We start from the raw sequence: 13,983 nt of genomic DNA on the forward strand, positions 1-13,983 counted from the left end.
AGGGCACACACACACACAAGACCACACATGCACACACAATACACACAAGAGCACACACACACAGCACACACACACAAGAGCACACCACATAGGGCACACATACACAAGAGCACACACCGCTCACTCAGTGTGTGCACACTACACACATACACATACACTGCACACACACAGGAACACATACACAGCACATATACACACAGGAGCACACACAGGGCACACACAGCACACACACATACAAGGGCACACACACACACACAAGGACACACACAGGGCACACGCACTGTGTGCACACACTGCACACAAGAGAATACACAGAACACACACACACCTCCGACAGGGCCCCTCCCTGGGAGCAGAGGACTCCTGTGGGCAGCTTGATTCCAGGCTGGCGTGTGTTGTTCCTTCTGGAAGCCTCTGCTTTCTGTCTAACTGGGCTAATTGGCAGAGCTGCTCCCTCCCCTCCCCCAGCTTTCTCACGCACTTTAAAAGGATATTTTTGTTTGGCATGTAGGTAACAAATATTTCTGAACTATCAAGATAGGAGGGCCCCAGTTTAGACTTAGATTATGCTGACCTGCAGGTGGGAGCCCAGTTCTGACAGCAGAGGGCAGGGGCTCCTGAGAGAAGGTGATGTTGTGCTAGGGGTAGGGATTTCGTGCCCAGGTCACTCCTGGCACCACGGCTTTGCTGAATCCTGGCTGAGAGTAAATGACACAATGTGTTAGACACAGGGCTGCACCCAGTACTTGCCCTCCTGGGCAGGCTGGGGACCCTTCTCCCGGCCATGTCCGAGGTGTCAGGAAGAGTGTGTCCTGGACGGTCAGCATGTGATGCAGCCTTGTCAGCTGGAGGCCCTGCATTTCTGCCCCAGGAAGCCTGGTCAGATCTGGAGCCTCAAACCTACAACTTCTGAACTTTTGAGGAGACTTACTTCAGTTTTATCAGGGAGAAAGGTGCTCCCCGGAGCCAGAGGCTTGACATCCAGGCCTGTACAGGGACTTGGCCAGGTTCCCTTCTTGAGCCCATGTGCCAGCCGGCTGGTCACTCTTCTGGGAGGACCACGCTTGCACGTGATGCAGAATTCGAGGGGGCTGGAGCCTGCATGTGACCCTAGGAACAGTCCCTGCTCCTCAGCCCCATGCCCTTCCCAGGGGCAGATCCCTCCAGGGTCCCCTCCCTGTGGATGTCAGACATGTGTGCCAGGTGCTCTTTGTCCTTCCGAGCTCATGTGGCAGCGTCCCCTCTGCCTGGCTCTGCAAATGATGCTGGTCCTTATCTTTGGACCGGTGTAAGGAGCTTCTGTGTTCTTCAGTGCAGCTGCATGGTACTCCATTGTGTAGAGAAGCATGGTTTAATTTAACCTGATTCGCGCTGATGGGCATTTCATTTGTCTGCAATCTTTCTCGTTTACAAATGGGCATTGGCAAATAAGGTCATGTAAATGCTGTTGACACTATGGCCCTGACTCTGCAGGGCGGTGCCCAGGCAGGATTGGCAGGGTCTGCACTTGTCTGTTCTCTAGGCCAAAGGACGCCATTCGGGCCCTGAAGAAGCGGCTCAACGGGAACCGGAACTACCGGGAGGTGATGCTGGCTCTAACTGTGAGTGCCCCTGTCCCTCTCCCAGGGTGGGAGCATGGCCAGGAGCCATGGCCCAGACAGCAATACCTCCTGCTGCTGCCCCAGTGTCTTGCCCTCTGAGATGCGTGAGCCCAAGTCTGATGACGTGCTAGCAGGGATGAGGCGTGGACAGTGCTGTCCAGTAGAAGCCCCCAGCAGAGAAGCCCCAGGCCTGGGCATGGGTCCCTGTTGTTCACCAGTCTGCCATGGGACACTGAGGCCAGCTGCTCCTCTGGGGTCAGCTCACTCCCTGTGAGAGTGCCGACTCCCCTGAGCACCTGCCCAGATGTTATACACTTGCTTCCAGAAACCTTCCCAAGTAGGTTTCCTCATCCGCTTTTAAGGATGAAGAAACGGGGTCGAAGAGGCCCAAGGTTTGCCCAGATGTCACAGCTAGTGAGGTGCCGACTGGATTAAGGGGTAAAAACTGAACATCACTGCAGAGGGTTTTGGGAAAATCAGCAAGTGACTCCTTTCAGGAAAGAACAGACCAGATTTTTGCCTGTCCTTGAGATGTCAGAGGGCTTCCCAGGTGGCACTAGTGGTAAAGAACCCCACTGCCAATGCAGGAGACATAAGAGACACAGGTTTGATTCCTGGATCAAGAAGATCCCCTGGAGAAGGAAAAGGCAACCCACTCCAGTATTCTTGCCTGGAGAATCCCAAGCACAGAGGAGCCTGGTGGGCTATAGTCCATAGGGTCGCAATGAGTCAGACACCACTGAAGCAACTTAGCCATGCACACAAGATGTCAGAAAATTAAAAGGGATGGCTTCGGGTGTTATCTCTGTCTTGAAACCTAACATTTTATCAAATGTGGTTAAAAACCTGCCTGCCAATGCAGGGAACCGAAGAAGGCAATGGCAACCCACTCCAGTACTCTTGCTTGGAAAATCCCATGGACGGAGGAGCCTGGTAGGCTGTAGTCCACGGGGTCACGAAGAGTCCGACACGACTGACCGACTTCACTTTCATTTTTCACTTTCATGCATTGGAGAAGGAAATGGCAACCCACTCCAGTGTTCTTGCTTGGAGAATCCCAGGGATGGGGGAGCCTGGTGGGCTGCTGTCTATGGGGTTGCACAGTCGGACACGACTGAAGTGCCTTAGCAGCAGCAGCAGCAATGCAGGGAACATGGGTTCGATCCCCGGTCCTGGAAGATCCCACATGCCACGGGGCAGCTAAGCCCATGCGCCACCACTCCTGAGCCTATGAGCCGCAACTGCTGAAGCCTGAGCACCGAGAACCTGTGCTCTGCAGCAAGAGAAGCCTGCTCCCTGCAACTAGAAAGAGCCTGTGCACAGCAACGGAGACCCAGAGCAGCCAAAATAAATACATGCATAGCTTCCAAGTGTGTACCGCAGTACTGTAGGTTATAGTCACCATGTTCTGTGGACCCAAGGACTCACCCAACCTTACCACTGGGATGTACCCTTCACCAGCCTTACCCCATCTCCTCCACCCCCAGCCCCTGGCATCCACTGTCCTAACTCTCTGAGTTTGGAGTTTTTAGATTCCACCTGTAAGTCATATTGTACATTATTTGTGTCTGATTTATTTCACTTAGCCTGATACCCTTGAGAATCATCCCTGTTGTTGCAAAGGGCAGGATTCCCTTCTGTTTATGGCTGAATAATCTCCCTCTGTGTGTGTGCGTGTGTGTGTGTCTGTATCCTGTTTGATTTTCTTCGTGCATTCACCCATCAGTGGACACTTAGGTTGTCTCCATGTCTTGGCTGTTGTGAGCAAGGCAGCTGTGAGCGTTGGGGTGCGTGTGTCTCTCAGATAACCTGAAAGCATTTCTTTTGGATGTCCACCCAGGAGCGGGATTGCTGATCACGGTAGCTCCGTTTTTAGTTTCCTAGGAACCTCCTGTCTGCTCCCTGTAGTGGTGGCGCCAGTTTACATTCCCGCTAGCAGTGCACAAGGGTTCCCTTCTCTCCACACCCTCACCAACACGTACCTCTTTTGTCCTCAACATTCCTCAGATGTTTCAATAGAATATAGATTTTTCTTAAACTCTTTTCAAATAAAACAAACAACAAAAAAAAAATGCAATGTTAAGAACCACTTAATTAACTCACAACCTGAAAAATTAGATAGGGACTTCGCTGGTGGTCCAGTGGCTAAGACTCCACGCTCCCAATGCAGGTGGCCCTGGGTTCGATCCCTGGTCGAGGAAGTAGATCCCTCGTGCCACAACTAAGACCCGGTGCAGTCAAATAAGTAAATATATTTTTAATTAGGCAACAGATGAGGTGTGAGGTGATAGCTCATTGTGTTTTTTTCCCCTTTAGCCATGGACTTTATTATTGAATATTTGCAGCTTTTATTCTATACACAAGTTTCTTACAAAACTCTACATTGCATCTTGCTCCATCACTTCACTCTCCATTTTATGCCACCTTTTCATGAAGAGATATTTCCCCAGATCACCATCTGTCTGTGTATTTGTTGTTGTTCAGTCACTAAGTCATGTCCGACTCTGCAACCCCATGGACTGTGGCCCTCCAGGCTCCTCTGTCCATGGCATGTCCCAGGCAGGAATACTGGAGCGGGTTGTCATTTTCTTCTCCATCATTGTGGTTCTGCGTTGCGTTTTCCTAATGAGCAGTGATGTGGAGCTTCTTTTCAGGTGCCTGTTGGTCATCTGTATGCTTCTTTGGAGAAATACTTAAGTCCTTTGCCTGTTTTTAAATAGGATGGTTTGTTTTTTTGCTGTTGAGTGGCGTGAATTCCTTACATACTTTTGGATATTAACACCTTATCAGATTTTATTTTGCTGAATTTTTTTTTTTTGCCTGCTCGCGGGCCTTGGCCGCATTCTGGAAACTTCCCATGTGATTCGGGCCCTCAGGCCATGGGGGAGGGGTTCACTTTTTGGCAGAGCAGCCTGCAGTGGGCTGTGCCAGCCAGGGCCCCTTCCTTCTGCAGCTCCTGCTCTGCTAGGCTCTGGGGCCCCACTGCCTCTGTCCAGGGCACTTTAAGGACCAGATGAGGGGACAAGACCCTGGCAGAGGTTGCCTGTCATCTGAGGAGCTCGCTGATCTTGGAGGAGGGTGGCCCATGCCTCAGGGCAGGCGGAGATGGGAGCTCAGAGGAGGCTGCAGGCCGTCCCAGCGGCCTTCTCCCAAGAGGGCTCGTGTCCATCGGCCATTGCTGTCCACTCAGAGGCTCGTTTCTGGGGACGCTCAGTCATTGACCCCACTGAAACCCCAGCATCCTTCTTGTGCAAGAGCTGGTGCCTTCTGACTGCTGTGCAGCCCAGGGACACGGGCCAGCAAGGGGCACCTGTGCCTCGAGTTTGCCTCTGGAGGAACCGGTTGGCAGGACAGTCCAGGCAGGAGGTGGCTGTCTGCTGCCCCTCAGTCCCGGTGGTGATCTCTCTTCCTGCCTGCATCAGGTGCTGGAGACGTGTGTGAAGAACTGCGGCCACCGCTTCCACGTGCTCGTGGCCAACCGGGACTTCATTGACAGCGTCCTGGTCAAGGTCATCTCTCCCAAGAACAGCCCCCCCACCATTGTGCAGGACAAGGTGCTTGCTCTCATCCAGGTGGGTCGGTGGCCCTGGGCCTCTCCCACCTCCTCTGTAAAGGCGCCTGGTCCCTGCCTCCCTACTGCCAGTCTGAGACCCCCACCAAGTTCTGGAAAACCCCTGCTGGTTGGGTGACCCGCTCAGCCATAGGCTGGTCCTTAGGTGTGGGCACTTGCAGGTGGCCCTAGTGGCTTGTTTGGGAAGTCTGATCCCCTCCAGACTCAGTTTCCCCTGAACAACTTTGTCCTGTGCTCACAGCCACCCCGCATGGAGGAGAGCAGGTGGCAGACAGAGAATTAATGGGGTCCTTAGCCTTCCTTCCTGGTCCCGCTGGCTCGTGGCCATCTCCCAAGGCCTGTGTCTCCCCAGAGAGCAGCCCAGCCCCACCCTGGGCCTGGCCAGGCTCTGTGGAGAGAGGACCTGACCCAGCAGCTGGGTACACATTGCCTTCCAGTGCCTTCAGGGGCCTGTTGATGGCTGTTGGGCAGGTGCCCTGAGGAGTGTCACCGACTGGAAAGGACAGTCAAGGTCTTCAACATCACTTCTGTGGGGGGAGCCCTCCTGCAGAAGTAACGGCGGAGGCCATGCCAGAAGTAGCCACCGCACCCATGTTTCTCCCCGACCTCCACTGAGGCTGTGGGATGTTTTGAGATCCTAAAGTTTAGGTCTGAGACCAAAAGCTGGCCCGTTTTGAAGGTGGAGTCGCAGGACTGAGCTGGGTTTGAATCAGGTGGTGCAACCAGGGCAGCTAGTGGAGACAGGGGCTCCGGGTGCTCCTGCTCTCCTGCCGGTGCTGCCTCTGTGGCCCTGCCGCCCGCCAGCGTCCAGGCCACACTGCAGTGTGGCCACTGCAGGCCGTCCTGACGTGGGCATGAAGTCCCTGCAGGTGCAGACAGGACAAGCAGACCTCAGAGGCTGGGCTCTTGGCAGGGTCTGTGGTTCGTGAAATGTAGTAGCCGAAGTTGAGCGAGTCTCTTTGGAAACTGACCTTGCTGCTTCTGGTGGTCAGCTGTTGAGGGACAGATCTCTGACCTTGGGTTGGCTGGAATCCTTCTGGAGTCAGGGAGGCAGCTGTGCCCTGTGCCAGTGACAGAGTTGGCAACGGAGCAGCTCTGCCTCCTCCTCTGGGCCTGTTTCTTGGAGGTGTCCTCTGGAGGTACCTCTTTTTTTTATATATTCTGTAACTTCTGAAGAACAGAATTTTTAAAAAAAAATTTAACAGTTCCATGAACCAGTGATGAGTGGCAGTCTATTGACGTGTGTGTCCTTTCCTCTCTGGGTTGTGTCTGATCTAACAGAACCTGGTGGCTAAGCCTCCCTGTGGACTGTCCCATGAGGGCACACGTCCCCTGACGCTGTGGGCAGCTCCTGCTTTCCTGCCCTGGCTGCAGGTACCTGCCCATCAGACGGGTGGCGGACAGCATGGGCTCTGGGCTCCCTGACCTACTGAGGAAGCCGGGGGTCAGCCTGGACCTCCCTGTGCAGAGTGAGGAGGCCACACTCCTGTCCCCCATGGCTTGCAGCCGGTCGTGGTCAGGTCCTGGGCTCAGCCCCGGGACTCGGCTGGTGGGGGGAGTGGTTTCTTGTCTCTGCTCTAAGAGGTGCCCCATGCTGGACTCGGTTTTGTGCTTTGTTTCCATCTGCATTTAGCCTGGCAGTGCTGGCAGTAGGAGCAGAGTGGCTGGGCTGCAGCCCTGAGTGTCTGGTACCACTAACAGGTCCGTCCTCCCCTCCAGGCGTGGGCCGATGCCTTCCGGAGCAGCCCTGACCTCACGGGGGTTGTGCACGCCTATGAGGAGCTGAAGAGGAAGGGTGTGGAGTTCCCCATGGCCGACCTGGATGCACTGTCCCCCATCCACACACCGCAGCGGGTGAGCCTCCCAGGAGCCCATTGCAGATACTCTCTGGGTTGTTCAGCTTGTCAGCAGCTTCCTTAGAGCTCCAGGGCATCTCTTGTTGACAATAAAGCAGCGCCAGAGGGAGACAGCTGGCTGTGGGGGCTCAGTGGCAGCAGTGTCCCCCAGTTTTCACCCCATTATGAGGGCTGTGACCCCATGGACCTCAGTGAGGATGCTGTCAGGAGGTGGCTGCTCCATCCTGGGAGGGTCAGGTGCCTGCTCTCCAAGCAGGGTGTCCAGTGTGGGGACTGCATCTCCTTGGGGGCCCGAGCCCCTCTGGCTCCATTTCCACATTGCAGGTGGCGAGGAGCTGATGGCCTCACTGGTCACAGGGCAAAGAAGAGCTTTCAGGCTTTTCAGGCCAGGTTAAGAGGCCATCAGGGGCTCGGAGGGAGCACAGGGACCTGGACTTTCCAGCGTTTCTCGCGTGGATCCACCAGGCCCCTGGCTGTGCTTTGTGGGGTACACAGACATGTTTTATTTTTCGAGTAATAACAGAACGGTATTGTTCATATAATTACAGAGGACATTTGGTAAATTGCATGATTACTGTTTACATTAGTCTACTTGCAAAGGCCAAAAAGTCATCTTCTGGTACCATGTAAGGGCTCCTGAGGGCCTACTCCATAGCAGCGGGCCCTCTGCTCAGACCCAGTGGTGGTCCTGACAAAGGGAGGGCAGCCAGAGCCCTCAGGCTGCGGGGTCTGCCTCTCTGGGTTGTGTGGGGTGCCTGAGACGTTAGTGGGGGAAGGAGAGATGGGGGGCAAAGGGGTCAGGCTGACATGCAGTCCCAGGGTGGGAGCAGTGTTGGGGGTCGGTGCCAGGCCAGCGCATGGGTGACCTGGGTTGACAGAAGGCTTTGTGGTTGCCCTGCCAGAGCGTCCCGGAGGTGGACCCCGCCACGACCACGCCCAAGTCCCAGTCGCAGCCAAGGACGAGCAGTGGCTCCTACTCGGCCCCGCAGGCCCCGGCTCTGAGCACTGCGGGCCCCATCACTGCCAATTCTGAGCAGGTATTTGCTCACTTGGGGCCACGGGTGACCTGCCAGCTGTCTGCGGTCCCCTCCCAGGAAACAGACCAGGCCTCTCTGGATGGAGCTGGAGGCGGGGGTGGGGAAGTGGGAGGGGGTAGGGGGGATGGGAGTGGAAGCACATGGCCAGGGCAGGGTGGGGCAGGAATCAGGCAGGAGCTGAGCTGTGAACAGTCATAATCCTGTGTGGCCTGCAGAGGCTCAGATCTACCCGGTGAGAAGGCTGCCCGCTGTGGAGGCAGAGGTGGGAGGGACCCGACCATGGCCAGCACATGGCCTCCCTGCCCTGGGAAAAGGGAAGGTAGACACATTTGCAGGCGGATGGCCACCAAGACCCTCTCCTGACTGGCTGGCTGTGCTGGGGAGCTGGCAGCTGGGATCTGCCCCCTCCCTGGGTGGGGGCTGGTGGGGAAGGCATGGCTCATGCTGGCTGCTGTGGTTAGACCTTGATTCCCTGGCCAGAGTCTGCAGCTGTGAGGTTCCTGGACAAGGCCCCCAGCCCTGCAGGGACCTTGGGTGCCACGTTCACTAGCATGTGAAGGAACAGAAACGGGCCTGAGAGGCTCGTGTCCCCTGCAGGCCCTGCTTGGCCCCCTTGCCCCATCCAGGTGCTGCCCCCGGGGACCCCAGCTGCTGGCACCCCCACACAGGCAGACGAGAGAGGCCATGTCCAGCTCGCTGACCACCCCCTGCTCCCCCACCATTCCCCGGCCCCACAGATTGCCAGGCTGCGGAGTGAACTGGATGTTGTTCGAGGAAACACAAAAGTCATGTCTGAGATGCTAACTGAGATGGTCCCTGGGCAGGAGGACTCGTCGGATCTGGAGTTGCTGCAGGTGAGGACATTCGGGCCGGGGTCACAGGAGGTGGCTCAGGGTTTGGGCCCATCCTTGAGAGGGACCGAGTTGGGGAAGCCCGTTATCGGCCCCATGCATCCTGGGGCCATCAGAGACCAGTCCCTGGTGCTTTTTTCTTTCTTAAAATCCTGTTTTCCTGGTTACAAAATGCCAGTTGTAGGCTATATACCCATCGAAAAAGAAAGGAAGTACAAAGGAGAAAATGATTTCCTTTAATCCCAGCGTCTACATATAAGCACTGTTGGTTTTGGTGAATTTTCTTTCAGACATTTTTTCTGTGTTTATTCCATATGAGGTGATAGTACGTGTATAATTTTACGTTTTGTTTTGTTCACTCAATTTTGTCACAAATGTGCAGGGACCGTCAACTCTTCCTGTTCCTAGGGGCTCCTTGTGAGACATCTGGGGTGATACTGAGGTCCTTGGGCCAGGGTGGCTCATATCCTTGCCCACTGGCCACCTGCAGGTCCAGGAGCCTGGCAGAAAGGGGTCTAGGAGTATGGCTGGCCCACAGGGCTCCTTCCCCATGTCCACCAAGCTCAGAGCTGGGACCTGGCCCTCCCCACACCATCTCAGAGGCTCTGGTGTCTGGGAAGTGGCGGCAGCTCAGCCCGTAGGGGCAGCCCCTCTGGGGGTGGGGAGAATGTGGTGTGAGGCAGTGTCTCCTGCAGGAGCAGATGCCTGGGCAACAGGGCAGAGCTGACAGTGTGGCCCGTGGGAGCACTTCCCACACCTCCCACACCTCCCACTCAGGGCGGCTGGTCTTGGTGCCTGAGGGCCACACCGCACCTGCCGTGGGCACACTGCTGCTCTTTCAGGAGGGCACACAGCCTGCACCAGTTGTCTGGGCCTGAGTGGTGCTGGTCGTGCCCCTTCCAGCGCCCGAGGAGGGGGTGGGGAAGCCAGCCTAGAGGTGTTTGGGCTGTGGTCCCTGCCCTGGAGGCACTCAACCATGGGCAGCCCATCTCTCTGGGCCCAGGCCCACCGGCTGCTCTGGACATGGAGTGGAGGGCCTCCCAGCTCGCCCACGTGCCAGCCACACGGCGGCCTGAGGGGATCCTCCAGGTGTTACCGAGGCTCCAGGACTGAGGGGCCTCCTGAGGCAGCGTTGTTCTGTGTCAGCACCAAGTTCCTGCTGACCGGTCTGCAGTGGGCAGAACGGAGGTCCTGGCAGCGGGCACCATGGAACAAAGCCAACCCGAAGCAGAGAGCACACACGCTGCGTGTGTGTGTGTGTGTTCAAACAAGACAGCTAAGGCTGAGCAGGCAGCATGCACTCTGCGCGTGAGTGTGTATGTGTGTGTGTTCAAACGAGAGCCAGGGCCGACCAGACAGCATGCACTCTGCGTGTGTGTGTGCATGTATGTGTGTGTGTTCAAACAAGCCTGTCAGCCAAGACACACAGAATCTGATCTCTTGGTGTCAGCTCACAGTTTTCAAAAATAGGTTGCTTCCCATGACGTTTCCTTCCCCTCTGTTCTCTGACTCCAAGCCTGCCCACTCGCTGCTATCTTATGAACCAAACAGTAAGGATGGGCCTGGGTGCCAGTGGGAGGCTGTCCTCTTGGCACGAAAGACTCACAAGCTGGCAGCGCTATCAGTAGGTCTGCTGGCTGCTGGCTGTGCCTTTCAAGCTGTCCCCGATGCCCCCCTCCTTTCCTCCCCCACAGCTGGGAGCCAGCCAGGCGGGGTCTCCCGGGGGTCAAGGCTGCTCCGGACAGCAAGGCTCCACGTGGGAAAGTGCCACAGTCTGCTGGCAAAGGGTCGGGCTGGAGGGCAGCCAGACTGCTCAGGGCAGAGCTGTCCAGAGCTCACGATGGGAATAAATGCGCTTGTCATCAGCCCAAATGTTCACGCCAGCAGAAGCTGCTGCGGATTTGAGTGTAAATTGCTGGGTAGGAGGTGGAGGACATGGGAAGAGGGAGGCAGAAGGTGTTAGCGAGGCACACCATGGCAGCGACCAGCATCTGGAAGGGTGACCAGTGGCTTCCTGCATTTCACGAAGGACCTGTGGAGTGGCAGGGACTGGAGCAACGTGGGTGAGGCGAGGCCGATTCCCCCCGGGATGGTGAGGCCAGGGCCTGGAGTAGCACAGAGGCCTCTCTCTGGGCTGGAGAGACCTGCTGGCAGCTGGTCCAGCCCTTCCCTGTGCTGGCCCCCCGATGGCAGCTTGCCTAGCACCCTCATTCCTGAACATCCTCAATGACAGGCCTGGGAAGCACCTCCTCCTCCAAACACAGGATTCGTATAGCCTTTGGGAAGCAGCTTGACAGAGCAGAACAGCCGCAGCTGAGGGGTTCCCGGGTGCCTTTCCAGGAGCTGGTGACTTGGAGCCTGGAGTAATCGCTGCCCTGGCAAAGGACTGGGAAGCAGCTGAGAAGTCACCAGCATAGGGCCAGGCACAGCTTGTCAGAGCCAGTGGGGCTGTGCATGCTTGTTCATCCACGTCCACCCCCTGCCTGCGGCCCCACCAGCTTAGCATCACGAGTTCATCTCCTGTGGGGCAAGTCCTTCACTGCTGTGGTCGGCCGCCCTCCCTCGCTGGTGTTTCACAGCAGGAGGCAGTGCTGGGGAACCTCCATCTCCCTTGAGAGCTCTCCAGCCTTGTCTCCTGGCTGCGTATGGGCTCCAGGTCTGGGCCTGAAACCTGAGGCTCTGCCTCTGTCTGCTGGAGCTCGGCCCTCAGTCGCATGTGGGAGTCCAGCCTTTGGAATCCTTGGGATCCTGGTGCCAACAGCCACGCCCCTGCTGCCCCCGCACCAGCCTCTGCAGCTTTGTCTGCAGTTAGCGATAACATTTAATTAATCCAGTGGCGCCCAGAACAAGCACTCCTTCACAGCTGTCCCCCAGCTCCTGGAAGGCTCCCTGCCCAATGTTGTCTCTTCAAATAGCAGATGGTTTATCCCCTCTTGCTTCTTGCATCTCATGTGAATAGAAACCAAGATGGCTGGGACCGTTTTCTCCAGAGAAACCTAGTTGACTATGTGTTCAGCTTCATTATTCCCCTCTTGTCGTCCACAAAGACTTCCTCTTCCTCCGTCTCCTCTGCACCTGCAGAGCACAGATCTGCAGGACCCCATTCCCTGCTCCTGGGAACCTAGCAAGATGATTAAAAGATTGTTCTGCAAGGTGGGGATGAGAGTGTCCCTTGAAGAAAAGATGAAGGTGTGGGGATTAATTAGACAGGAAAAGGATATTTTGCCAGGTGCTCTGATGGATGGAGGATGTTTGCACCAAAAGCAGTGACCAGCTGCTCACCCCACTGTTGCGAACCAGACCCAGGAGGCCAGACAGAGACTGTCCACGGTGAGGACGTTCCTGTCTAAGCTGGGGCCGGTGACAGGCTCTGGTCGCCTTGTTTCAGCTCAGGACCAGAAGAAGGTGCCTGTCTGGGTGGCATGGAGCTGGAGGGAGGCAGGAAGGTCTGCCTGGAGCCGCTGCGTCTGACTGTGGATGATCGCTTGGAGGCCCTGAGGGTGGCCGGCAGGTGTCCATGGTGGCACAAATCTATGCTCTGGTCTTTCTCACTTATATAATCTCTCTCTCTCTTTCTTTTCCTTTGTAATTTTTTAAGATAATAACTTAAAAGTTTGAAGCAAGGAGAAGGTAAAACCTTCTCTCTGCAGAGACCCCAGGAGGCCCCTGATCTGGGTCCATGTGTAGGTGAAGCTCCATGAGGGGCCCCCGGGTGCTGGCCCAGGTGTGGCGCATCCAAGGCCCTGCCAGTGGGTCGGGGGCTGTCTCGCCCCCTCCGCTTCAGCTGAAGGCCACAGGAGCCAGGCACTAATGCACAGCTTTGGGTCTCCTCCTTCAGAAATCATCTAGTGCTTCCTAAATGCTCTGTAGGGTCAGGGAACCCTTCCTCCAGAAGTAAAACTCTACAGAGACCCCTAGCATATTAAACAGGTGGAAGCAGATGAGGCACCCTGGCTGTTGTGGCCGGGGCCAGAACCCTGGGTGGGGGGTGGGGGGCAGCGCCTTGGGCGTGGGAGGGCTCTGGGCAGAGCTTCACCTCTTCTTCCACCCCATTCCGTCCCGGACAGCTGAGGGTCAGGACTGCTTGCTGTAGCCCTGACACCCCGCAGGGGCTGGGCTCCAGGGGAGACTGACTGCAGTCCTGCCTTCTCCAGGCAGGTGCTGTCCCTTCTTCAGGCAGTTGTGCCTGGTGCTGGAGCCACTGCCTGCAGTCCTTGGAGGGGCTTGTTCTCCTTGAGCTTGTGGCGCCTCCGCTGGGGTGGGTGGGAGCCCGGCTTTGCTAACTAGAGGTGAGGGGGAGCTGGGGGCATGCTGGAGGCGCTGAGTTGGGGCGTGTTCACAGCGCACAAGCAGTCTTGGCGGGTGCCCAGAAAGCATTGAGATGCGTGGGGATAGAGGATGGGGTAGCCTGTCTCAAGTGATGGGGTGACGTCTGGCATGTTCTGTTGAAGAGAGGAAGCAACTGCAGGGAATCGTGTTCTCAGGTTTTGCAAGCGGTCTGTGTAAAGTTGTTCTCCGCGCGCAGCAGAGCGCACACTAGGACACTTGTTCATCTACTCGGGGGCCGGGGCGTGGGTGGGGGGGAGGTCCTCCGGGTCTCGGGCACACGCCCGGCCTTGTGGGGGCGTCTAGAGCACTGGCCCTGGGGTGGCTTCTGGAGTCGGCACGAGCCGCTCCGAAGCGAGCCCGTGGTAGCCGGGCCGTATGTCCTCAGGAGCTGCACCGGACCTGCCGCGCCATGCAGCAGCGCGTGGTGGAGCTCATCTCCCGCGTGTGCAACGAGGAGGTCACGGAGGAGCTGCTGCACGTCAACGACGACCTCAACAACGTCTTCCTGCGTTACGAGAGGTGAGGGGGGCGGGGGTTGGCGGGGGCGGAGCCCGGGGAGGGGCGGCCCAGGGCAGGGGGCGGGGTGGGGGCGCGGAGGCAGGCGCTGACCTCCGTGAGCCTCAAGCTGGTCCCGTGTCTCCGGCCCAGGAAGGAGAAAGGCCGGGAACCGCTGGCTCCTGCACCTGCTCCTTGGAGGAGCCCCTGAATCTGCAAAGGATTAAGGGGGGAAATTTCTAC

The 13,983-nt window shown here is 56.9% G+C and overlaps 1 protein-coding gene across 9 annotated transcripts in view; it reads left to right on the forward strand.

The window, feature by feature from the left end:
* TOM1L2 (target of myb1 like 2 membrane trafficking protein) overlaps positions 1 to 13,983 on the forward strand; it is a 72,295-nt gene that overhangs the window by 42,723 nt on the left and 15,589 nt on the right. For 3 of the 9 annotated variants that reach the window (XM_068979076.1, XM_068979077.1, XM_068979075.1), the window contains exons 3-8: positions 1,523 to 1,601; positions 5,024 to 5,173; positions 6,892 to 7,026; positions 7,931 to 8,065; positions 8,803 to 8,919; positions 13,631 to 13,764. In XM_068979076.1, coding sequence (XP_068835177.1) covers positions 1,523 to 1,601; positions 5,024 to 5,173; positions 6,892 to 7,026; positions 7,931 to 8,065; positions 8,803 to 8,919; positions 13,631 to 13,764 — 750 coding nt within the window. The remainder of the gene's footprint in view (positions 1 to 1,522; positions 1,602 to 5,023; positions 5,174 to 6,891; positions 7,027 to 7,930; positions 8,066 to 8,802; positions 8,920 to 13,630; positions 13,765 to 13,983) is intronic. The other 6 variants (XM_068979080.1, XM_068979082.1, XM_068979079.1 and 3 more) reach the window with 5 other exon arrangements.

This window comes from Capricornis sumatraensis, chromosome 8 (genome assembly GCF_032405125.1).
Source record: "Capricornis sumatraensis isolate serow.1 chromosome 8, serow.2, whole genome shotgun sequence".
NCBI classification, from domain to species: domain Eukaryota; kingdom Metazoa; phylum Chordata; class Mammalia; order Artiodactyla; family Bovidae; genus Capricornis; species Capricornis sumatraensis.